The sequence below is a fragment of the Fundulus heteroclitus genome, chromosome 19 (assembly GCF_011125445.2).
Source record: "Fundulus heteroclitus isolate FHET01 chromosome 19, MU-UCD_Fhet_4.1, whole genome shotgun sequence".
Taxonomy (NCBI): Eukaryota; Metazoa; Chordata; class Actinopteri; order Cyprinodontiformes; family Fundulidae; genus Fundulus; species Fundulus heteroclitus.
Window position 1 is genome coordinate 9379125 of NC_046379.1, and position 26568 is coordinate 9405692.

At 40.3% G+C, this 26568-nt stretch overlaps 1 protein-coding gene and 1 long non-coding RNA gene across 3 annotated transcripts; one reads left to right on the forward strand and one right to left on the reverse strand.

Moving 5' to 3' along the window:
* Positions 1 to 4090: 4090 nt before the first annotated feature.
* Positions 4091 to 9066, reverse strand: otx2b (orthodenticle homeobox 2b). Its single transcript, XM_012852387.3, has 4 exons — positions 8676 to 9066; positions 6831 to 7040; positions 6224 to 6375; positions 4091 to 5332 (listed from the first exon to the last, which is right to left on the reverse strand). The coding sequence occupies exons 2-4, from the start codon at positions 6925 to 6927 to the stop codon at positions 4709 to 4711; spliced, it is 873 nt and encodes a 290-aa protein (XP_012707841.1). The 5' UTR covers positions 6928 to 7040; positions 8676 to 9066; the 3' UTR covers positions 4091 to 4708.
* A 445-nt stretch (positions 9067 to 9511) lies between these two features.
* On the forward strand, positions 9512 to 13710 carry LOC118566947. Of its 2 annotated transcripts, XR_004933382.1 has the most exons (3): positions 9512 to 9812; positions 10372 to 10575; positions 13134 to 13710. It is a non-coding gene; the product is annotated as an uncharacterized LOC118566947 (long non-coding RNA). The 2 variants fall into 2 exon arrangements; XR_004933381.1 differs by lacking the exon at positions 9512 to 9812 and having other exon boundaries at positions 10174 to 10575.
* Positions 13711 to 26568: the final 12858 nt, after the last annotated feature.

A 26568-nucleotide genomic window follows, 5' to 3' on the forward strand; every position in this document is an offset into this window, starting at 1 on the left:
TAAGCACATTCAAGGGGATACTGCAGGATTAGAACGTTATTTATTTATATCATTTCCTATGAGTTATCGGCACAGTAAATATCATTATGCTGTTTATTTTATTTATATTTTATCCCACTGTTTATTTCTTAAGGCACATTAAAGTAGGCTAGTGGAGCAGTTGTTAGAATGATGTGTTAATTGTGATCTAATTGAGCAAGATTTTTTTTTTAATTGACAGCATTTTAATTAATTTCTCTCATTTCAACACATCATCCCAGATTCTTTCATATTATATATATATAAATGTATATAATAAAAACTATTAAATTGTATATCTACTAAATCTCTCTGTGTTACACAAGAGTTTCATTAAACTCCAGATGAATAAAATATTTGCACCTACATGATATTTTGCAAAGAATCATCCTCATACCAACATTTGGCTCCATCTTGTGTTTCTTCTCAATGCGTCCCTGCTGTTTTGGCTTGCGTGTCCACTTGTGTATTTAAGTTTGTGTATGTAAGTTTTATCCAGAATTTTTTAGCAGCAGTTGCTTGGTCCTTCTTTGCTAAAACTCATTGTAAAAAGGGAGCGTGTCTGAAAGCTGGATCCTCCGTCATATTGACTTGTAGGCTCCTAACACAGGAGACCTTGGAATAACCAGCATGGTGATTTTTTTTATCTTAAACTGGATTAATCAGTGAGTGTTGACCCCTCAAAGTATTAATTTAATGTCGTGAGGATGGACTTTGCACAGCTGATGTAATGCTTTATGGAGATCTAAGTGGAGCTTAATTTAGGGGCCCAGTTCCATTTTAGTCCACCAGCCGCCACAGCACCACTGACCACTTTTATATCTTCCTTACATCACCTTTTGTTTAACCAGTATGCAAAGAAACTATTTAAATTCCTACTGCACTTTGTTGCTTGGAACCTATTGGCATGGGCTATTACGCAACAATATAATTTCAAAGTAATCTACTAAATTGAGACTTTTTAACCTATTAAAGTTATACCAAATCATGCATATGTCAGCCTATCTTGTATCGTGTCTTAGGCAGCTGCAAATTCTGCTTGCTGCTTTAGCTGTCCCTGGGGCACTGCCTCTTTAAATATTTATGTTTGTTGTTAGGTTGCTGTTTTCATTATTTTAAATCATATTTAGCAGTTGGAATTTGCGGATGTTGGGCGTTCAAAAATGGTGGAGAAAAAAATTCTAAGTCCAGGTGAAGTCAATCACACTTTATTTGTGAGTTGAATTGTGTTTCTGTTTTTAGTTAATTTTTTTCCTCTGTAGGATGACATTTAAAAGTAACCCTACAGGCCATTAATTAACATTTTCCTTCTTTCTGGAGTGTTTTTTTTTAAACACCAGTGTTTAACAGACATAATCTCATGAATATGCAGACCTCTTTCAGCCTTAGCTATTGTTTTTAAACTCACTTGTTTCATTGTTTATGACCATAGCTCCACATATTTGTGCACTCTCAAACACAGACTTGGGTTGTTGCAATGATATGATTGATTGTTGTGAATCAAAAAAGAAAAAACTACTCTAGACCTAAAAGAAAGAAGAAGAGCAACACCTAAAAGAAATCTACTTTACCTTTGATATAGGTCACACCAGCTGTTGCATAAATAGGCTTTTTGTTTTTGCACACACACTTTCTTTCTGACCGCGCAGGAGTGGAATCAGAGTGTGTCGTCTTTTTAAAGTAGATTATTTCAAGAAACACTTTTAATTAGCGGAGACTCCAATGAAAGAGAGATTATTGGCAAAGTCAAGGATGCTAATTGAATGCTGGACTTCTGACAGTCAGTGCACTGCTGTGTTGCGCAGACTCATTACAGATTCCTCAGCCTTTAGAGTCTGCAGTGTGTAAAACGGACTCAAGAGCAACAAAGAAAAGAACAAATTCAGTTGGGATTTCTAAGTGTTTCTCCCTCATGTGACAAAATTGTTCTCCAGGTGGTTTTGTGTGTCTGGATGAAATTGTGGAACTTTTTTTTTTTTTTTTTTTTTTTTTTTTACATGAAATGTTTTAAAGGGAGACCACTCAAAGTCGAGTCTTAATTGCTCTTAATTGGGGGTTGGGGGTCAGAAAGTTTTGTGGCCAGATGGCCAGATTACCAATAATAATCTTGGGTTAGCACGCTTAACATAAAAGCTGTGGCAAAAAAATAACCTTTTTATTAGGTATGTTGATATGTAATAGGTAATTTTGAAATTTAGGATACATTTGAAAAGTTTTTGTGCCAGCACATGACTTTTTAGCTCTTGCAAAATGCAGCGTCCACAATTTTGAAATGCGGTCCCTCTTTTAATTTTTGCCTTGTTGATCCTGGCGTCATTTGGAAGGTTAATTTAGACTCTTTCAAGAACCATAACTTAAATAAATAAAACAAAACAGTTTTAGAAATAATGTTTAATGACCCAACTTTGCTATAATGCTACTGCATGTGAGAAAGTGCATGATGGGATGATCAAGGCCGGGGGAGTAAGTATCGGAGCTCTGACAAAACAAAAAGCAGGAGCGTATTTAAATGCAATAAATTAATGAATAAATCAATAAATAGATAAATAAATACGCTGGTTACTTATAGGTTTATTCCCTTCTTCTCTTAAATTTTTATCCAGAAAAGGTTTTGCATATGTTTACCATTGTTTACACCAGCCTATAATGCTTATTATTTAGTCATGGTATATTTAAAAATACACTCTGAATAAGAACACTGAGTTCCACAGAAACCTAGGCTACTTAATTATTTGAATTAACAGGCTACTCCATAAAATATCTTCTGTGCCCTAGTAAAATCTCCATATTAGATTTTAACATAAAGTTAATGTATAGCACAATGGGTCATTGTAGAGATTTGCTCTAAATAGATTACATGGGTAGAAAAGTATAAACGCATAAGGAAAGACCATTGCAGCAGTGCTGATTGTGCAGATGGGGACTGCACATTGAAGGCAGTTATATAAAAAAATGTACAACGAAAAATCATCAAAGTAGGAAGCTGTAACGGAACTAAAATGTTTTTTTTTTTTTTTTTTTTACTCTAAATAATTACATACAATTTACAAAGAGATCCTGAAGAAGATGTGAAGGCTGTTTAGATTAGAAATTCAGAAGGAAAGCAGCATTTGTTATTTTTATCTTTTCAAAAGTCTTCTTCAGTTCTGTGGAGTTTATTTTTATGGGAAATAAAATTGTAAATTTGTGTCTGGACTTGATGTCAATTAAGGCCCCTAGTTTAATCAATATATATATATATATATATATATATATATATATATATATATATATATATATATATATATATATATATATATATATATATATATATATATATATATATAGATAAATATATATATATAAATATATATATATATAGCTCTATATATATATATATATCTATATATATATATCTATATACTATATATATATATATATAAACAAAATCTAATACATTGGCTTTTGTTGGTTAAAGTGAGAAAGGATTTTTTTACATCTTAACAGTGGAGTGAGTGAGCAATTTAAACCACAAATCAGATTTAAAAGCACCGCCTGTTGGTCCCATGCTGTAATTATTTTAGATGTGTTGGATCAAGAGGTTATAAAATATGCATGAGAAAACAGAGCGCGGTCGAAACTGACGAGTGTAATTATTACTCACTTGGATGGCAATTACGGGCCCAATTAAAGCGAAACTGCGCGTTTAAACCAACAAATCTGTGACCTAGTTCTTTTTTTTTTTCTTCTCAGGAAATGTATCAAATATTTTGCCAGAATGAATAGTGAATAGAAAAGCATCCACAGCTGTTTTGCGAACTGAGACACACACATTCACGCACACACTTGTGTTTTTGGTAGAAGAGTAAGCCCACAGGATCTTTATTCATGTCTTTTCAGCGATGAGGTCACACTCTCTTTGGGGGACCGAGTGAAGGATCCACAATCAGATCAGTAAAAGGGGTGGGGTGGCGGGTGGCGTGGGGGGTGGGGGGAGCAAACAGCCGACAGTCTTTTCCAGTATGGCCCCAACCCTCGATAATGCGCCTCCAGAAAAAAAAAAGTCTCGTCTCTGTCTCTCTTTGAATTTTACTTTTTTTTAAGCTCCATTTTTGTCCCTACCCCCGAAAAAAGTTAGAAATTTATTAAAATCACAGCAGAGAGTCTGATGCGAGAGGGGGGCTCACAAATTGCATACAATACAACAGATCACAGTTTCGAAGGCTATATCACAGATAAAAAAAACACCTATGTACCATTTATTTAAGACGCACACTGATTGTCTCTTAGAAACTACATATTGATTCCTTATAAACACTTTTTTTTCTTAAATAAAGTAGTGCATCCATGTCCACACAGTATCCTCATGTCTCTCTGCCAGCAGGTTCATATTTTTTTTAAAGAGGTCTGCACTTCAGCGGGACTCACTGAAGTGTTCGTTCCGTGGCTGCGGTTGTCCTCAACAGGTGTTTTTTTTTTACGCACAGAGGCACGCAATGATAGAGGTGGATGAGGGGCTACAGGGTGTGAATGAACGGGGAGGGAAATCTATGCCAGTGCTAAAATAAATTAAACCTCTCCTTTAGGAGTACCGAAGACCACCGGGATAAAAAAAAAAAGAGGAGAGAGCGCAGCGCGGCTCAACCAGTCTAGTGTTGAGTCTTATTGAAGGATGGCTGGACTGCGTCTCATGTGATCGTCGCTGCTCTGTTCACAGGACCTGGAATTTCCACGAGGATGTTTGATCCTTATAATCCAAGCAATCGGCATTGAAGTTCAGCTTCCACGACGCCGCTTGGTCCTTATAATCCAGGCAGTCTGCCGTGGAGTTGAAGCCCAGGCCGGACGTCCCGTAGCCCTGGGCGGAGAGGGACGCCGGGGACTGGTTCAGATGGCTTGTGACCGCGTTCGTGCTCATCGGGCTGAGAGTCGAGCCGGGCCCCGACAGCTGGTGGTGCATCGGAGTGAGGTAAGAGCTGCAGTCCATGCCCCCAAAGTAGGACGTCGACCCGGCGTAGCCCTGGCTGTAGCCCGATGCCTGAGTGTAGGTCATGGGGTAGGACCGCTGCATGCAGGATGAGGAGGTAGACAGGGGGTCCGAGAGAGGAGAGATGGACGCGGGGCTCCAAATGGACACCGGGGCGGTGCTGGTGGAGATGGCGGGGACTGTGGTGGTGCTCGTTGGGGGAGTGAACTGGCCGCTGGCTCCGCTTTCCGAGCTCACCTCCCTGGTTGGAGAACTTTTCTTTTTAGGGGGTCGCACCTTGTTCTGCCCGCCGTTCTGTTGCTGCTGCTGCTGCTGGCGACACTTGGCGCGCCGGTTCTTGAACCAAACCTTTAAAAGAAGCGTTGAGACATAAATCATAATTATAAGGGGAAAATAAAATGGTGATTTGTCCAAATACAGTTCAGCCACAAAAATAGCTGTTGCCAAAAAAGAAAGAAAAAAAAAAAAAAGGTTTATGCTTTGATTTAATTTGGTCTGAGTTACATTGCAGCCATTTTCCTGAAGGTGAAAATGTATAGTTTTTTATTAAATTAATTTTCAAAGAACAAAATGTTGCTTTGTTTCCTGTTGATTTGACATATGCCTATTAACGAATCAAGAAAAGTGAAATAACTACTATAAAATAATTCAAATATATTAATATTGAATAATAACAAAAAAGAAGATGAAATATGAAACGGAAATTTCCCCAAATACAGACGAATAACAAAAGTTGATGAGGCTTACAGATAGTCTTTTTCTAATGTAACATAAACTTCATCAAAAGTGTAATTATGTTTTCTACAAAGATATAACAAAAATAAGCTAATTAATTACGAATAAAACATATTTTTGAAAATAATAGTAATAAAAAGAGGAAACAAAACAGTACAAAAAAGTACAAAATCTTGATGTGGCCTAAAGATACTTTTGTTTTTATTATAATAACGATAATAGGAAATAAATGTGATTTTCACATTTTTAACTATTAATTAATTCATATTGTGTTTTTACAATTTAGTTTTTCACCAGTACACGTTTCTGTCTCATATCACTAACATAAGAGATAAAATTAATGCAAATTATTATTTTATTATCCATATTAGGTGACTAGCAGAAGGGATGAACGCATTACATTTGTGCCGCGTTAAATGTTGCAGAGTAACTTGTAAATGGTGACAACAATTCTTAAAATATAGCAATATCGTTTTTTCATCTGAGATTCGTCTGTTGACTCACCTGTACTCTGGATTCAGGTAAGTTGATTTTCAGCGCCACCTCTTCGCGCATGAATATGTCCGGGTACCTAGTTTTGGCGAACAACGCCTCCAGAACGTCGAGCTGTGCGCGCGTAAAAGTAGTCCTTTCTCGCCTCTGTTTTCGTGGCGTGGCTGCAGGCAGAACAGCAATGTAAATTTGTTTAATGTTGCTTATGCTGGTAAATAAAGCGAATAACATTCAAATAAAATGCTGGGGTGTGAATGGGATAATATGACAGCAAGTTTTGTTTTTGTGTGTGCAATTACGCACAAGCCTCCAGTCTCAGTTTTAACTTAAGTGTTTCCTTTCAATCAATCAAACAAGACGATTGTTTAAACTAAATGTAGAATTTTGTATTTTTTAAATATAAAATAATCAAATATAGCTCTGCAATAAATATACATTTTAGAATCCGGCAATTTGTGAATCAATAAAATAATAAAATAAATGATGAGTGCATTATTATTATTATCATCATCATCATCATCAGAATACAATATTCGTTTTTTTCTTCTTTTTTTCTGAGGGGGGGGGGGGGGGGGGGGGGGGTATTTCAAGCCAACGTCACAGACAAACCGAGACCCACCTGGATAACCCACTGATGGATGCAGAAGGTCCATCCCGGAGGTTGTTAGGCTCAGGCCATTGACTGTGTAAGGTGGTTGCTTTAGATACGACATCATGCTAATGTTTGTCTGAGGGCTGAAGTTGGAGAAAATTTTGAAAACTGATGTCGCTCCAAAGGCGCCCCTCGTGTCCTCTCTGATCTCCGTGGGCTCCGTGTTACACCGGGTACCTGTTCCAAAAATAACAAGGAGATGGTTAGTTCATTTGAACCTGTATCAGCTCATCTTACACCCTGGTGTCGGGATGTGCGCTCTCTCCAAAGACGCACGTCGCTTCCCATAAAGCCTCCAGCGCATCTCCAGTCGCCCTTACCACTATACGACCCCCCCCCCCTCCTCCTCCCCCATTCGACGAGGGCAAACAAAGCACGGGCGTCAGAGCTGCAACAAGTCACTTGGAAATTTAATTAAAGTCACTAACGCTTGTTTAGACAGTGAAGTGAGAAATTGGACGTTCAATTGTCTGAACCGAACCAAATATATCTTTGTTTTTATTTTATGTAAATACATTATGGAGTATTTGAGTACGAATCCACATTTAGAATAGAAGAATAAATCAGGCTTGCTACGAGCGCTAAGTAAAAAGAGGAATCTCAATGATTGACTGACGGACATATGCCTCCTCAGTGAACATCGTGATGTTGTCTGGTAAACACTTCAGCTCCAGTGACCCTCCGCCACCCGCGATCCCCACTGTGCCTCTTGATTAGTTGCATCTTCTCCCTCTCCATCCAACGGTTTTAACCCCCTCATCCCAATCTGTCACACTTAAACACACACCAACCCGTCAACCGGTTGCTCTCCTACACCCGCTCAATAATAATAATTACCCCCTCATCCAACGATTAATTATGGGAAATGTAGCACTGCTGATGAATTGGGGTGGTAATCCAAGTGGCAACCAGCTTCAGCTGCTGCAGGCTCGTAAAATGACACACAGTTTGATCTTAAAATTAATATAATTTCAGATTTTTTCTTCTATATAACCATAAAACAAATGAACTCAAAATAAAAAGATTTGTCATACCTGTGGGTTTGGTAGAGGTAAAGCCTCAAGAAGCAGGTGGAAGATATTAAATGTGACACGCTGGTTTATTGTCTGCTGAATTATTTATTTCTGCAGTCACAGGAGGCGCAATAGGCCCCGGAAGATTTCCCCCCTCCTCTTATCCTCTAAAGTAATGTTTTGTTTAGTTTTTTTTCTCGATAGAAGAATCTTTCATAGTTGCTTTGTTTGATATGATGATTTTTCTTCCTTTTTTTTTTACGAGAATTTTGCTTTTTGTGTTTGTTGTGTGTGTGCTTTCCCCAGTCTTTGCTTAGACTGGATAATTCAAATAAACAAAGTTGATAAATGCAATAAAAATTACCAAATGAAATAAAATAAAGAAACAAAATAGAAATATCCTCCGGGAATAACACAGTGGATAAAGAACTAATTTCTATTTCAAAGGCTTTAGATTAGCTTCAACCCCACAGTTTCTGTTTTTTTTATCTGAAGGTGCTTTCATTGTATAGTTTCAATTGTTTTTGATCGAAGATGCACATTTTCTATACCGACCTAAAATGCTGTTGCAATGAAATAAAGAGAAAATAGTAAAAAGTTTGAATCACTGCAGCCATTTTACTGGCCTCCGCTAGAGCCGTTATAATCAAGAAAGATATATTCATTTGGTAAAAAAAAACAAAAAAATCTTTAATAATAATAATAATAATAATAATAATAATAATAATAATAATAATAATAATAATAATAATAATAATAATAATAATAATAATAATAATAATAATAATAATTTACTTACCCTGGCATTTAGGTGTAGAATTTGCTTCTCTTTTCTCGCTTCCTCTCTCTTTGGGGGGGATAACCAAAGCTGTGCGGAAATCAACGAGTCCGATTGAGAAAACCTCCAAAAGCCAAGCAGGAGCAGCCTCGTTCAACTGAACAGCAACGGCAGAGATAAAAGTTGAGCGGTGAGCGCAGCATCGAGCTCTGAACTGACGCGGACGGCGGCGGAGCTGCGGAGGAGGCTGTGTGCGCGCCTTTAGGATTTGTTCAGACTGAAGTGGTTTGAGTTAGATTTTGTACAAACCGCCAGCCAATGGGGAGCCTGCAGAACTGAGCTGAGGTCCTTCTCTGTCTCCGTCTCTCACACTGGTGGGAAGCACCCCCCCTTCCCCCCGCCACTTTTTTTTTTTTTTTTTTTTCACAGAGGAACAAATGTCTCCAGCTACTTTTTTTTTGACGCACGGTCCTCAACCAATGGCAGCGAGAGAGCGACTGACAGCCTCCCCATCCCACCGCAGAGAGGCTGCGCTGATGGGAAACAAACAGTATGCCGGTGGAGGATGACGCCGGACTTTATTTATGTTTATTTATCCTTTTATTGCACTTTACTTCGTGTCATCAAGAGAAACAGGGAGAAAGAAAAAGGCCCCGTAAAGACTGACAACGAAGAGTTTCCAACAAGAGCAGAAAAAGTGACATTTATTTGCAGAGGCATCGATCAGACGCAGAGTCTCATTGCTGTTTAAAAAAAATCTGATCTAACAGAAGGCTGGGAAGGTGTCTTTACCTCATCAAAGAAGTAATTTTAAATAAAAGAGGGAATAATCTACGAAGGGGAAGGGGGTGGGGGTCTCACATTCCATTGCGGCGCAGGAAAAAAAAAAGGGGGGGGATTTAGAGCGACTTATTTCCTTTAAATCGTCCTCCGGTCCGCCGAGCTAGTCAGTCTGTTGCCGTGAGGATCTCGCAGGCCTCCGCAGAAGTGCACCAGGGAGAGAAACACCAAGGAGCAAAGGGAGATGGTAGAGGCATCACCTGGGGAGGACATCCGGCTGGAGATGAGGACAAATGATGGAAGAAGACGAAGGAGGGGAGAGGAAGAAGAAAAAAATAAAGCTACGATGAATCATTTGATGTTCCCTCATTTACTAAGGTAGGCCTCTTTGATACTAATGATCATAATAATAAATAATAATTGTGGCTAATCGTGCTGACTGTGTGGAACAGATGTGACGTTGGAGCACCAACAGCCTCTGAGGGACAACGTAAAATCCTCCTTGGCGTCACTTGCATTTTTGAACCTGTGTGCCCGTCTCAAAATAATATGCTGAAGGTTTTTGTCACGGCTTGGTAAATGTATCATCTTAAGAGGCTTTTTTTTCCAACACCTACACACACACACACACACACACACACACACACACACACACACACACACACACACACACACACACACACACACACACACACACACACACACACACACACACACACACACACTCACTCTCTCTCTCTCTCTCTCTCTCTCTCTCTCTGCAGCGCCTGGACGGACTCACCCGCTCCCTTCAAACAGATTTGAATATTGATTTAGATTTATAAACACAGGCAGAGGGTGGCTTTCCCCCCCCCCTCTCTCCCTCGTTTATCATTTGCCTCCCTCTCTCCCTCTCGCTTTCTCTTTCCCTCTGTTTCTGCGTGGCTCCCGTGGAAAGGACCAGAGTCAAAGGTGTCGTGACAGCTGGGAGGAATGCTTTTCAGCCAGAACAAACTTCCTAGAGTCGGCCACGTCCCTTCGGACTGCTTTCGATCGGCATGAGGTCCACGCGTGGATCCAGAAGTTGGATTTGTCTCGGATCCGAGAGGAGGAGGAGGAAAGTTTTGCTGGCGAAAAAAAAAAAGAGCTGCAACACATGCAGGTATTATTAGTCTTTATGTTTTTTGTGCTTTTCTTTTTGTCATTTTCGAAATTCTGCAGGAAAATGTTGCATCTTTAATCTTAAATTTAATTTTTGGACATTGAGACTTGATGCAGAGATTAAAAACGATAGCTAAAAATTAAAAAGGGAAAATACATACAATTGTGCAATAACTAGAAAAAAATGAACCCTAAATAATGCAAGTGAAGTTAATTGTGCTTATTTTGTTTTATTCATGCTCGAATATAAACACGCTGTTACCCAAGTTGGATAATTGTCCCCCTTTCATATATTGATTGTGACAATGCAATTTACTCCCGATGAAGTGCATATCCATTTATCTTTTCAAAACGTTTCACACTGGAAATTAAACCATCACAAAAAAAGGAATATCTCTGAAGTACAACAATTCCAACTTTGATCGGCAGCAGCGTGCGTTGCGTGGAAATAAAACCACTCTACTGTAAATAAAACCACTCTACTATAAAAATACCGTACAGTAAATAATATTGTACATTTCAGCCCACTTATTTGACATGCTTTCCTTGTTCATAATAACTTTTTGTAACTTTCCACACATGTGTAAAGTTTAAATCAGAACGCACATAATTGCCTCTTTTAAGTCATATTGTAAACACATAACGTTACAAAACTGGTATAGGCTATATATATATATATATATATATATATATATATATATATATATATATATATATATATATATATATATATATATATATATATATATATATATATATATATATATATAAACACATTGTATGTGCTGCGCGTCTTCTTCCAGGCCGCTTCATTATAGCAGCTGCATGGTAATGGATCCTAATGCGAGACGTTTTCAAACTGCAGCGTGGAGAATGATGATGTCTGATGCTGTTATCTGCCGCATCTTACCGTTTAAAATCGCTAAATAAATTATTAAAGTGCAAAGCGAGGCCCCTCCGCGGGGACTCGGGATCTTAAAAGGACGTTTAAAGGCAGAAGCGGCGGAGCGCCTCCGGCGGGCTGCGCTCCCACTGACTCCTGGCTAATTGACGACGAGCGGCTTTTATCTCCGCCTGCGCTGCACTCAACCTGAGGGCGAGGATTTCTCCACCGGGCCTGCTCCAACCTGTGATTTCCGCCTGTTAATGCGCGGCCACGCATCCTTACAAACGCACCGCGCAGGCTTGCCTGTTTGACCCCCTGTTTGATAGTCTTGAAAGGGGAAAAAAAAAAAAAAAAAAATCGCATTTTAAGATTGGGTAATTGCAGGCAGACAGCCCCCTTCTCTCTCTCTTTGCTCTATGCGTCAGTAGACGTAATCAGCACTTTATGGAATAATTAGATGTGTGGCTTTTAAATCAAATAAGAAAAATAAATCTACACCTTGAAACATGGGACATTTATTTTGGTGCATTAAGAAATATCAAGCCGACACATTACCCATATATTCTTAATGTGGCTTTCATCTCTCTTGAGCCTTTCCCCCCTGCCCTGACGGCCTTTCACATGACTGCATGGGAGGAATGTGTTGGTGAAATTTATTCCATCTTAAAAAATAATAAATAAATAAACAAATAAATAAATAAGGCATTCATAAAATTCAGACAAATCTTGCAAATATTTGTCTTCTGATCCTGAAATAGTAATAATAAAAAATCTGCAGGGATTTAAATTTGCAATTTTAGACCACTAATTAGACAGAGACTTTATCAATCCCAATTAATAAAGTTAATTTGTCCCTGTAGCATGCACATGTGAAAGAGCCGACAACACGATTTACAAAAAAACTAACAAATCGTTAAATAAAATGTAACTTTAGGGGAAATGAAAATGAACAATAATAGGAATGCCATTTATGTACAATATTCACAGAGTGCAGTAATCAAAGAATAATTGTAGGAGCAGCAGTGCAATGACATGTTGTCATGGCTTAGATAGTTTAATAGTAATAAATAAAAAGTGTTGATTGTCTCCAAAAACCTGTATTAATATCTAGAAATTATCTCACGGCACCAAAGAGTTTATATTTTTCCTGAAGAAGAGGAGCTGGTCTGAAATTATATTTTAAATCAGCCTGCATGCTTTGAAATGAACTGTTGCTGCTTTAAATGAAGGGAGAAAAAAAAAGAGTCAAAATAAAGAGGTCTTCCTGCTGTGTTCTCTTATCACAAAGAAGCTAAACCTTTGTGTAATGTAACATGTAACTGACCCCAGAGGTCATCAGCGCACATCCAGACCCCTCCCCAAGGATTAATGGGGCAAGCCCCCTTTTCAGAGCCTGTTTGAGGAGAGTTCACTGACACAGCCGAGTGCAGGCATCCAAGATTCAATCATTTAATTTCCTTTTCATATAAAGAAATAAAGACAAGCATCCCCGACTGCCCATGATGCTCGTATCTTACGCTTTTAATATGAAAACGATGAATGATGGTTGTGTTTTCCATAAATGTGTGAGACGTATTCAAATGTAAGGGCCTGCTTGTGTTTACCAAGTTTGTTCCTTCTGTTAATATGACACGCCTCTTCAATTACCGCCCTAATTGTTTGTGTTTACGCAGGAGCTCGCAAGCAAACAAGTGCAAGCGGTGAACACAGTCCGATCCTCCACTAGAAGTCAAGGTCAAGACGGGCTGACGGAGACAAACGAGCAGGGGGGAGACTCGCTGTTAACATTATGAGAACTGTCTGGAGGTGGAGGAAGGTTTGCATGAAGATGCCCCTTCAATGCTCAGCTTTAAAACTCTCAAACTGTGTATTCTGTAATTGCCTGTGAGTGAAGCCAAATTAATTGACTGTGACTGTTTTTGTAATTAAACTTCAATGCGAAAAAAACCCCAAAAAAAAAAACATTGTTGCTAGCACTGTTGCAGGTTTACCCTGCATCCCCTCGCCATTAGTAGCCCCTCTTCCTGTGCGCTCTGAGGAGTCTGCACGGCGTGGTAAAACCTGCCCCGCAGACCGGACCTTCCCCCGTCTTCAAAGCAGGAAGAACTCAATGCGAGGGGGATTTGTTCAGGCTTATTTGGTAACCTAGGATTTGAATTGGATTCTTGGAGGCATTCACGACACATGTGAAAAATGTTACATTGTGCGATTTTGTGTGTAATCCCCATAATAAATTTTTAGAAATGGTCGCACAACTGTGAGTATTCATGATTCATCAAGTGGTTTTCTTGTCTTGCCTCTCAGGGGTGAGGTGTGTGTTGCCTGCAGGGAATTGGGTGGGGTAGGGATAAATCGCAGCAGTCACTTTTTAAAAAAGGGTAAAAACTACAGAACACACTGGATCTTACAAAGATACAACATTTATTTGACCTGAAAATGTGATAAGGTCAGCAGAGGAGATCATGCCCCTGCTTTAGAGACTTTTATTGTTTTATAAAACAGAAACGATGAAACATGTCAATAAGTCATCCACATATACAAAAAAATGAAAACTAATTAGTACACGTATCGAAGTACAATGGCAAAGAGAATAGTACTGGACAAAAAAGGAGCAAAGAAAGACAAGAAAGTTTATTAAATCTGTCAGTACTCAGAAAGCAATCCCTCCACAGTACAAATTAATACGAGCTGGTTTAGTCCTAACCGATGGCCTATAAAAAGGTTTCTCATTACCAAGGTATCAGACAGGAATCCTTCCATAATAGACAAAAGCTGGCTTCAGACTTTTGCAGCCTTATTATTGCTGAACACGCTGACTGCGTTGGTCACTGATGTATTTCTGAATGTATGAATGGTACAGGGAGCACCATCGGGAGTGTGAATTCAACCGCAACAAAAGGAAACTCAGAAGATTTTACTGCGCAACACTCCACTGCTGAATTAAAAGTATGTTGAAGCTTGTTGAACGTTCGATGCACAACATTTGGACAAGGCAGTGAAAGATTAAAAGAATATAGTCTTATCGTAGGAGACCATCTGTACCAACTTGGATTTTTTTGCACACACCATGTTTAGAACAGAAATAGTATGAGGGTGTAGGGCTGTTTTTGGCAAAACATACTGGCATACTTTGTATAAACGATAAAAGGATAAGAAAGAGAAATTCACTGAGAGATTTCTGGTAAGAATTTAGTGATATTACAGGGTTTGCTTCTTTCAGAAAGAAAGAACTCAAGCGTACAGCAATGGAAACTCTCTGCTGGAGGACAGAGTTGCTGAAATGGTTGTCAGTCACGTGACCTGAATTGAAAATGTTTTGAAAGAACTGAGAATTAGAGCTCGTAGAAGTTGCCCTCAGCACCTTAAAATTTGCGGACAGAATCTCATCTGAGCATTGCATGGGACGAGTGATTTCACAGAACACATATTTTCATTAATCTTACAAAAACTTACTTTTCTGCTGAGTATTTAAAATATTTCAGTGAGCGTTTTCAATACTTATTCATCCTGTCATTCCACATTATTACACAATTTAATTTATTGATTTATTTTTCAGTTATTTCTCCACATGCGTGGATTGGATAGTTTGTTATCAATATCTTGTGCGAATTTTATTCACAAACGTTAATTATAAATATATCTAATGAGAAAAATGTTGCCGTGTTTAACACTTATTTTTCAACTCTATACCTACCTGCAACGGGGATTAGTGTAAATGCACATAGACAGTATAGTTAATTAAACTGTAGTCCTCAGTCCATGGATTTATTTTCCTCCAATGATATTTTGAAAAGCTTCTTCCTTTACTGCAGTCAACTAAAAATGGTTTATGTTTAAGTTTTTTTTTTCTGCTGAAAATCCATAAATCTGTGATGGACTGGAGACTTGACCGTGGTGTACCCTGCCTCTTGATCAATGGCCGCTTGACATAGGCACCATTCCCCCCCTCATCCCTGCAAGGACAAGTGGGTACAGATGATGGATGGATGAATCAACCAGAAATTGTACAAATTAAATCCAAAGTTTCTGCTCAGTTGATAAAGTCAAACATTGGCAGGAGATAAAGCTAAATGCGTAGGAAACCCCTAATATTAGACCAAAGCTGGCCCCTGAAAACTGTAATTTTAAAGAACCACCACTCACATTGAACCATAGACGCAGAATGGTCCGCTCTTCTGCACTTGAATCATGACATCCATCAGTTCATTTCATCCTCTTGCAGAGTTGCACTGGAGCTGGTGACTGCGTATCTCCAGTGATCGATACATGTGAGCTGATCCATCACAAGGCAACACAGACACACACCCTATTTGCTAAATGTGAAAAGTCGAAATATATAAACAAAATAGAGCTACAAGAAAAGGATATCCTATTGGTTGGCATGTGCTTCAGAAACAACATCTAACAAGAGAGTAAAATTTGAACAATTAAACTCTTTGAACACGCTTTATCGTGCACTTAGGTAACCCAGCTCTTGTAGTCTGGTGCAACTGGATAATGGAAATGTGTATGTGTGTGTGTGTGTTTGTGTGTGTGTGTGTGAGATAGAGAGAATCAGTACTTGTGCCCTGGCCAAACCCACTTTGCTTTGAATGACACTTTGGCGATGCCCCCAGCTCCCTACTTCGACTTCTCAAGCACAGTCCCCCGTCAGTACCAGCTCTGCCAATTCCTCTCATGTCTTTAATATCTCTCTTTGGGCCCTTGGATTTTGCCATTGAAGGCTCCCTCTTTGACACTTGGACATTGCTGTCACATTTGGGAGACAGCGGCAAGTGTTTGCAGGGTTCCCAGCCCTCGGGCCTGCGGGGAATCTGTGATGGCTCGCCTGTCAGCCGGCCCCTCCCCTGTAATTAGGAGAGTAAACACAGCGTCTGGCTCTGCTTGGGGGACAAGTGAGAGGGAGCGGAGGAGGGGACACTCCGGCTCCTGTCCTGTTGCTTACTTGAGCTGTCCAGGAGCAGCTTTGGACTGACAGAGCATCATTTGCATTCTGTCAAATCTCTAAAGAAAAGCGATGAGATGTGGAGAAGTTTCTGTAGGCAAAGGTATTCATACATGCAACGACAAACTTCTTTGGATTTTACAGGGATAATTTTGTGATAGACTATCAGAAACAGAAGAAGAGTCATACATGGTTTTCAAAATTGGTTGTATATAAAAACCTGAAAAATGTGACGTGCATTCATTTGTATTCAGCTCCTCTAATCCTGGTTTAATTCATTGCAACCAGTTGCCTCAATCCATCCAGCCATTGTCTTTCACTTATTCGAGATTGGGTTGTTGGGGGAACTGGCCTAGGAGGGCTACCCAGAGATCTCTCACCTTCACCCTCCAGCTGCTTCTGGAGAAAAAGAAGACGGTGTTTATGCAAATCTTTGACCGAGTGAGGCCAAATACATTTGCCTACAGTTAAGATATTCCTTTGTTAAAAGTTTCAGTATAATTCTCCTATCGCCCAACAAACATTTGCCACTTTGTGTACGTAGGTCTATCACATAAAATCCTAAGACAAGACCATACATAAAAGTTTCAAAGTAAGAAGAATGCAAACAGTGAAGACTATGAGGATGACAACTTTGTGTTGGAGGTTGTTGTAACCTTAAACAGCGTAGGACTCCAGCTGGTAAAATGAAAACTCAGCCTTCTTCTCTCATTCCTTCACCTCTCTCCTGGTTGCTGGGGGGACTGGTCAGTGGCCACAGGAATGCGTCGAGGGCTGCAGTAGAAGCTGTAGCTCTGCACCAGTTTTGGAGAAAGTGGAGGGGGGGGGGGTGGTGTCCACCCTACCCCAGCCACCGTGCTCTGTGCAGGCCGGGAAGTGGGCCACGGGAATGCTAAGACCAGGAGGGGAAGAATTTCACCGTAGGACCTGCCAGAGAAGTGTCATGGAGCGAGCGATGAAGAGAGCAACCTAGACAGAGATCAGGAGGAACAGGAGGTCTCAGCCAATTAAAAGGGCGGCCTGACAGTGTCATTTTAGACTCGCGGGATACTTACTGATGATGCGCCAGTAGCCGGTGGCCTCGCAGACACTGTGGCACCGAATCTGACTGGGATCTTCCTGGACGGCATCTGAGATCAGAAAGAACAAATTTTAACTCTAGTGCATTTACCCTGCTTCTCGTGCATCGCCCACTTTGTTTATGCGTGAGTTTTCCAATCAGGTGGCGTCCGTCCGTGTTCGCTGTGGCGGACATGGGAGAGTCCAAAGAGAGGGTTGCTCGAAGGCCTCAGCCCCCTTGCCAAAGTCTTTCGCGGCACCCAGAGAGCCATGCTGCAGCATCATGGTCCACAGCATGGAAAGACATGGGGCAGATGGGTGCAGCGTAGCAGCTCAACCTTCCCCCTTTCTTCTTCAAAACGCAAGGAAGCAGTGGTGGGAATGGCACAGCGTGAGAGGGTTCACGGCTGAAGCAGAAAAGCTGTTGGAGGAGCATTTGGGGGGCTGGGAGAGAGAGAGAGAGAGTGGGAGCATGAAACTGTTAGAGGTGGCAGTGGAGGGGAGTCTTTGGGATCCTGTGAAGAAGAGGGAAAGCCAGTGCCCCCCCCCAATAACATCTCTTTGAAACCCAAGAGAAGGGGCACGAGCCCAGCGAGGAGGGGCACTGTGGCCCAGCGCCTGGGCAGACAGGCAGTCACCGTACTGGGCTACTGTCCAGCAAGCCTCTCCTGGCCCCTTCCCACTCAAGCCCACCCCGTCTGTCCCAGGCTTATGGGAGTCAGGCAGCTGACCCCCAGCGGACACACTGAAGCACCATCTCATATCCTCGGTTGGGTTCGAAACAGCGGCAGCATCCCCCGAGGAGAGCGGCCCTGCAGGGATGAGAGAGGGGGGGCGCTTCCACTGCACTCAGGCCTCTGGACGGTGGCCCAAAGTGGTCTGCTGCTGATGATAACCCCCACCTCACCATCAGGCCATTCTGCCTCCGAGGCCTGTGCAGATCCACACATCCCCATGGCAACAGTGGCAAGGCCGTCCACACAATGTGAGTGGGCAGCGAGCCAAGCGCTGCCAAACTGGGATGAGGGAGAGAGGTTTCCAGAGAATACTCAATTCAGAACCTTTTCACCTTTATTTTGTCTCTGGGTTAATCTTGTTTTGGGCTCCAGTGATCTAATATCACAAATCTGATCAAGATTGTCTGTGAACAGGGGTCAGTAGAAACCTTTGTGATGTTCAGCAACACCGCTACCTGTCTCCTAAACACCAGAAACTCTCTGTGCTATCTAAAATCGTAAAGATTTGACATAGATCTGGACTGATACCCTCTGAGCTATTGGTTGTGCGTTTAAAGAGACGTCGTCGCTGCAGTTTTAAGCCGGCGTAAACGCAAGTAGTTCGATGACATTCCCAACAAGCACCTAAAGTTGATTCCCCACCCCCTCTAAGCCACCGGGAAGACGGCGGGCGTATATGAGGGGACGGAGGGTGTTTACTGAAAGGGGATATCTGCTGTTTGTTTTGTTGCTCTGCTTTCCGACCATCACCACCGCACAGATTTCCTTGAGTGGAGTATGAAACGCGGACGCGTGAGTGCCATGTGTTATATTTGCTGATAACAGGATTTGCTGGAGTTGTAACTCACCAGTTGAGAAAGGTTAATTGTCAGCTCGAGTAGTAGAATGGCTACATGCAGTAATTATTTGTCTAAGTTGCTTTATTATTTAATGATGCTAATTAGGCATTAACAGTGCTCCTCGTTTTGGATCACAACTTCAAATGCATGTCAAATTGCATTAAGTTCACACTGACATTCATTTGTTGAACGAAGGGAGTGCTGTTTTGTAGATGTCCTTTGCATGTTCGTTATTATGAAACTGATCTGTGCTCGAGGTGTTGCTCTGAAAACAAGCAAGGGGGATTTTCAGAAATCACTCACTTAAGTGCATCTTTTTTCTGTTTGCATGAGAACAATGCATTTATTGTTTATAAGTGCTTTTCTTATATTTGTTTATTGGACTTGCTTTTATTCTGTTTTAATTTGCTATATTTTAATCATGTAAAGCACTTTGCATTGTCCCTGTACTGAATTGTGCTATATAAATAAATTTGCCTTGCCTTGCCTTGCCAAAAAAGCAAAAACAAAACACAGCACCTGTGTTATAACCACACATATTGGTGATTTGTATTGTTATTTATATAATAAAACAATGCAGTGTTTAGAAATCAAAAAAAGCATGGCATGAATTGTCCATCAGCTCTTTTTACTCTGATACAGTTGCATGAAATGCATGCTTTCAGAAGTGAATTATTATACAGAGTCCTGTTGTGTGATTTAATCTCGGTTTAGATGCCGCTGTGCTGTGAAGCCTCCGAGGTTTGTTAGAGAACATTAATACAGAAACATCAGCACAACAACCAAGGGACACAGCAGGCAGGTCAGAGAGAAAGAAGATATATGTAAGGCCATGCAGCAAGCTCTGAGCATCTCACTATTCATTTATCATTTGAAAAGAAAATAATTAGGGAACAACTGCTAACCTACCAAGACATGTTTGTCCACCTAAAGTGGTAAGACAGGAGGATTAAACAAAGGAGCACAGACTGAGACCATGGATAACCCTTGAAGAGTGAACCACAGCTCAGGTGGGATAATTTGTAAATAGCACAGCTGTTAGTCACACTTCACAAATCTCTCCTTACTGGAAGACTGACAAGAAGAAAACAATTTTCGAGGGAAAGACATTAGAAGAAATGCTTACAGTTCGCTAGAAGCCACATGAGAAACACACACAAAAAAAAAACATGTGGAGGATGGTGCTCTGATCAGACAGTAGTAAAACTGAACTCTTCAGCCAGCATCCAAAAGGCTACGTTGGCTAAATATGTCCACAGTGGACACACCACCTGTTCAAGTTAGAGTTGTCCGGAAGCTGGTTGGAGTTAAATCCAGGATGATCCTGGAAGAAAATGTGTGAGACTTGACATTAGATCCCCTCTAAACATACAGCCAAAGCTACAGGGGAACTGTTTAAATGAAAGCGTATTTGTGTTAAAGCGGTCCAGTCAAAGTCCAGACCTGATACATGCTGAGAAGATCTCGTAAAATGATCTTCACTGATTCCATCCAGCATAACTGGATGGAATCAGTGCAAAGAAGATTGGTTGAACATTTCAGTCTCCGCTTCTGTACCCACTCAGTGTTGGTGCAGCATGTGCAATCCTAATAAAACACACTGAAGGATTTTCTCGTACGGTGGCAAGATGTGAAAAAAAAAAAAAAAAAAAAGTTCTGTACGATTAGTTTTGAGATCAATCCATGCGGATAAGATTGGCATGAATCTGGCATGGAGGTGAAGGGGAAAAGGACAAGGAAAGAAAGCAAGAGATCAAGGCATGACTGCCAGTGCATGTCATTGCCCTACACCCTCATCAAATAGCCCCTTGCTGCTTTTGCTGCTGACCAGACGCAAATTAATTTGGACGTCTGAAAAGACTGCAGAGCCCAGGACTCATCTCTGCCCTTTAAAAGAGAAAAGACACCAGCGGAGAGCACTCTTTCCAACAAGGGGTGGGGATGGGGGCCAAGCAGAGAGGTTTTGATGGGTTTCAGCGGAGGGCAGCGCAGTGTCTGCAATAAGATGGGAGGGTACAGAGGACACGGTTGAAAATGCTTGTCCTGCTATGATGACAAGATGGCTCAGCCACCACTGTGCCGCTGGCCTTCCCCAGCTCTTTCCTCACTGCTGCTCCCCCTCCGGATACCACAGAGGTAAGAAGGGGGGGGGGGGGGGGGGGGGGGGGGGGGGGCTTGACGGTTAGCTGCCGTTTAATCTTCTCCTTGGCTCACTGGAGATTCTTTCACTACATGCCCCACTCCCTCCTCTTCCCAAATCTTCACCTGATCATCCCAGGGCCTGCTTTACGGGGGAGCTCTTGATCAGTGAGGTGATGGAGAATGGATCTCGTCACACAGTCCAAATAGGATCGGATTGCCTGGGAGTAAAAGGTGATAGCTGCACGGAGTCTGGTTAAAAAAATAGTAATAGAGGAGGAGGTGGTGGTGGTGGCGGTGGAACGGGGATGCTCCAGCAACCAGACACCAGCGAGAAATAAGCTCTGTTTCAGCTGGACTTTTAAAAGAGATTGATCAGGCATGGAGCTGAAGAGCCGGTGTTTGCTGTTAATGGGGAGGAAGGTGCAGGTCTTGTTCTCCACCGGCATCTCTTTGGCACGTCGTTAACCCCCCGGGGTTCGGCGAAACAGAGTCAGGCCTATGTGTGCTTTAAACCGGAGGCCGGCGTGAAAGGTGCCTGCGGAGAGCTGGACCCCAGAGGGAGAACAAGGTAACAAAACAGCAACACGCTGACAAAAGGAGGGATGGACGATGGAGGGAAGGGTTTTTAAAAAAAAAAAACACATGCTGGGTGCCCCCCGAGTTCAGGATTATACCTTAAATTAGCTCAAATTAGGTGTTTGGTTAAAAACAAATTGAATGTACTTCCATCTTATTCAAACTAACCACTTATAAAGTAAAAATGCCCTATAACCTATCCAATGATATCCTAATTGAATCCTTTGTTCAAAAAAATTTCCATTAGTGAGAATTTTTTATTTACTTTAATTTACATTGCTCTTTGTGTTCATGTTTGTGTTGAGCCATTATAGCCTTTTGTGTCTCTTTTTAAAACATTTTCCATCTTGTCTGCCTAATCTTTGGTTCCTAGACATTTCTAATTCCTATATTGTGAGTTTTATTCATTTTAGCCATGAAAAAAATTCACATCAGATGAAAAATCTTTTTACAAGAAACATTACATCCTCTTGTGAGTACACAGTCGTATTCAAAACATTAGAAGATACATTTATAAGAGGGTTGTTTGTCAGAAACAGAAAATTCAAAGTACCTTTTGGAAACATTAAGCTGGTATAAAACCGCATTTAAGATTATTATATTGCATTAGACCAATAAAAATTTAATATTTTTCTTGCAGTAATGGGGAGCTGAAGGAACAGAAATAAGGACTTTAAAACATTATTGGTCTGTGTTAATCTATATAATGTGGCTCCTGTTTGTGAAATTATTTCTTAAGATAAATTAACTTTTCAATAATATTCTAATTTATTGAAGATAACTGTATGGCATTTTTTCCCCTCTTCGTATCATTTTTGTAACTCTTAGTGTTTAATTTGACCTTCATTTTTGTCTTTGCAAAAATTGTTATATCTGAGTTTCTCATAATAGCAATGGCAGTTTTGGTATCTCTTTATGATTTTTTTTGTTATTATTTACTCCAGTCATGATTTTTTTTTATTCATTCCCATTCCATCCAGCCTAACTTGAATGTATTGAAGAAAACAAAAAAGAAATCTGACTCTTCAGTCAAGATGTCAAAAACGATGAGTCAACCATCAATAAAATCAATAATTAATTGTCTTGTATGCAAACAATGTATTTTTATTGACCCTGATCAACCACATTAATCAAAAAATTCAAAGAAATATTATAAATCAGACCAAATATTTCTTGTAGCCCACACACAGCTGATCCAAGAAATGATTAAGAACCATGACACAAATATACACAGCTTCCGTGTATATATCCTTTTTACTTGTTATTTTATTGTATTCTTATTTTTTGTCTGCACCATCAACACCAAGTTAAATTCCTTGTAAGTGCAAACTTACTTAAACTTGATTCTGATTCTGAAACACTCAAACAACCATACTGAAAAGTGATTAAAACCTAATAATTACTTCGACCATTGCCTCAAATGACACCAGCTTTACGACCTGCCAACTTTCCCAGCACCAGAAGAGTAGAGCACCTTGCTGTTGTTTGAGCTCTCACAGAACCAGGCTTCTGAGATGGGCCTGGTTTTCACATCCATCTCTAATTTCTTGGTGGTCCCAACTTTGGATCACGAAGAACGGCAACAAAGAAACTTACTGAATTAAGACGAGCATTCCTCCACGGTGTGTAGAGAAACATTCAGTCTTAAACAAATTTTAAGGGTGGAATAGTCATGTGGAGTTGGTTAACCAAGGTTTTTGTCTGTCTATCTTTAAAAACGCTTCCTCTGGGCATCTCAGAGTCTCCCATAAGCTCCACAAACATGACTCTAAAGAGTATAGCAAACATTTAGATGAACAAATAACAACCCAGTAAGATTGTAAATTAAAATCCCAGGCCATTCCTGTGTTATAACATTGATTTAACTAAATATACAGTCCTGAGGCCTTTTGACTGGACCTAGAGAAGGTCCAGTCTATCGATAGTTAGATAGATAGATAGATAGATAGATAGATAGATAGATAGATAGATAGATAGATAGATAGATAGATAGATAGATAGATAGATAGATAGATAGCTTTATTTGTCATTTTGTATTTGTCATTTTGTATGCACAAAGTGCGTACAGAAAGAAATTTCAGAGTCCATTTAATGGCTTCAGCAGTCCAGCATTCTGCAGTCCAGCATTCTGAAGCATATGTGCAAATGTGTAGGTTAAAGTTCACATCATAGTTTAGAGTGCATCACTGCACTTTCTTACTGTGCCTTTACTTTTTCTGAATCGGAAACTACTGTAAGCGGCCACTTAACCTTAGCCTTGGCAATAAAAACATTAAACGGAATAAAACAGCCAAAAACAGACACAAATATTGTTTGCTCAGGCTATGCAAAAAAACATATATTACAAAGGAAACAAATACATTTCTGTGGTCAGAATGGCTTGAGGAGAAAAGCTATCATCAAAAGTTTTTAGGTTCAGAGCAGTTGGGGTAATTACACGGCTCAACTTCACAGTAGAAAAATGTGTGGAGAGTTTCAGAGCAGGAGCTTGGTAACTCTGGCAGGCCTTGTGATCAAGCACTGCTGGTGACACTACAAACTTCTACCCCCCCTCCCTCCCCTTTTAAGAATTGCACTTTTCCTCCCCCTTTTCTTTTCTACAGTAGTAATGCCCCTCACTATTTTTCTACATCTTATCCCTTTTAATTAGAAAGCAAATTCTGCAGCCCGGAGAGACCTAATCCTCTACTGCCCAACAATGCACAGAGTGGCTTTGAACAGCCGACCTACAACCTCAACCCCCAACGCTTTAAATTCCCCCCCCAGCCTGGTGGACCTTCAAGGGAGCAGGGGCCTTGTTCTCCTCAGAACATTATTACTGAGGGATGCGAGTGCTACAGTATTTGTGGAACTGCATATTTGCATTTCAGCAATGTTAGCAGTAATTAACAAACTGAGTGACATGCGTGACAGGAACGACACAAGAGTATGCAAACTTGCACTATCTCCCCCACAAGAGATGTAGCCGTAGCTGATTTGCATATATATTAATGTCCATTATTGTATAGATTAGATCCCATTAGTTGAGCTGATTCTGGTAGAAGGTGCAGTCGCTAAGATGCTAAAAGTCCTGTCATTGTGTCGAAATCATATTTAAATACTTGGAGGGCAAGAAATGAGAGGGGGGTTGTGGCACTGATACAAGGTTAAGGGCGATAAGGCACCCTGACCAGCTCAAGAATATGCTCCGATAAGAAAAGAAAACATAGAACAGAACATAATTAGCTGTGCATTTCACAATTGTTGTCGACAATCCCGGTTCCTCTTAGCTCTTTCAGTGTAGACAGAGAATCAGCGCACGGATTGGTGAAAATCATCACCAGATTCATTCTTGGCTCACAACAGTGCCGAATGTAAAATAAAAAAATAAAAAAAAAGAGGTCATCTGATAGCAGCAGTGATGAGAGCAAGAAGGCAATAACCAGGCAGAGGTACATGCTCTTACATCAACTTCTGGCAGATTCAAAGATAGCTGCATGATTTATAAGAGGTGACACTTTTAAAAAAGAGTCTTTGTTTCCAGTAATATATCCAAGGCTCCACCCACATTGTGCCACGTAGATTAAGTACAAACTAAATCAAGGTCAAGCTAATCAAAGGCATTTTTTTAAAATTTGTGCCAGGAAGATAATGTGTTTAACTGTTTCCAAGGTTCTCTGGTCACTTAAAGTGAGCACCAAGAACCTGCTGGATGACAGACAATATAAAAGGAACCCCATAATATTAGAGAGATATTTCAGGAGTTTTTTTTTAGTGAGGTTGGTTTAAAAGGTTGTAAACCCTGCTGATAGCTCTCGTCATCTTCATTTAGTGTAAATCCAGATTGTTTTGTACTTAAGGCTAAAAGTAACGACTAGCTTGAGAAGGGTCAGTGGATTTAATTTGTCTTGAACTCCAATCTCAAAAGTTTCAGAATGGTTATCGCTACTGTTGTTCTATAAACCTTTGCGTTTGGTGGTTATTTACACAGCAGCTCACCGGGCTCTTTGATATGAGTTAAACATGTAATATTATTTTTCAGTGTTGGGATAAGGATATAGAATGTAAATAACCCACATTTTCCTCACTTATCGTTTTGTATTCCCTCATCTCAATGATCAAATCTATGTCAAGTGTTGGATGTAGGGCGCCGTCAAAGTCTATCCAACAAGACAAAAATATCAGCATCCAGAATATGACTGCATGGCACACATAGCCTAGAAAATATTGTAAGGAGTATCTAAATAGATATTTGACACTGTGATATTGTACACATTGACATTGTGATGATGGTTGTGCAGCTAGATATGCTGATGATTATTTATACGGGAGTACAAAAAGGTGTGCTAGACACAAGCTTTCAGTGTTAAACTCATATTAAGAACTGAACATGCAATGTGTTTTCAGTCAAAATGCAAAAAGCAATAAAATAGTATTCCCTTAAAGCGCTGCAATAGCTTTATTTTTGTGCAGTTTTTCTTTTAAATTAAACAATTACTACGATGCACAATGCTTCACATTATGCTCTCTTTACTTGCACCATCATCTCCCTCCATTTTCCATCTAGATAATCCTTGTCATTATTGTAAAAGACATCCATCAATCCATTGGAGGATGTGGCGATACACAGAAAGCATCAAATGCAAACATGATGACGGTTTGAAGGTTTATGAAAGCATTGGAAATATTTTCCAGACTCTTGCAGGTGTCTTACTGAAATTGTCTAGATTTGATCTAAGCTGAAGATGAAGTTCTTAACTAGCAGAAATTGCTGAGCAACTGCTGTAGCTCTAGTGCTTAGATGCAGAACTGTGCAGCACATATTGGTAAA

Bases quoted from the DNA above. Each gene is read 5' to 3' on its own strand.
- otx2b (XM_012852387.3), bottom strand. From the start codon at position 6,927: ATGATGTCGTATCTAAAGCAACCACCTTACACAGTCAATGGCCTGAGC. The intron at 6,376-6,830 runs GTGGGTCTCGGT...TTCTGCCTGCAG, and splicing joins TCCATCAGTGGGTTATCCAG to CCACGCCACGAAAACAGAGG. The intron at 5,333-6,223 runs GTGAGTCAACAG...CTTCTTTTAAAG, and splicing joins TACCTGAATCCAGAGTACAG to GTTTGGTTCAAGAACCGGCG.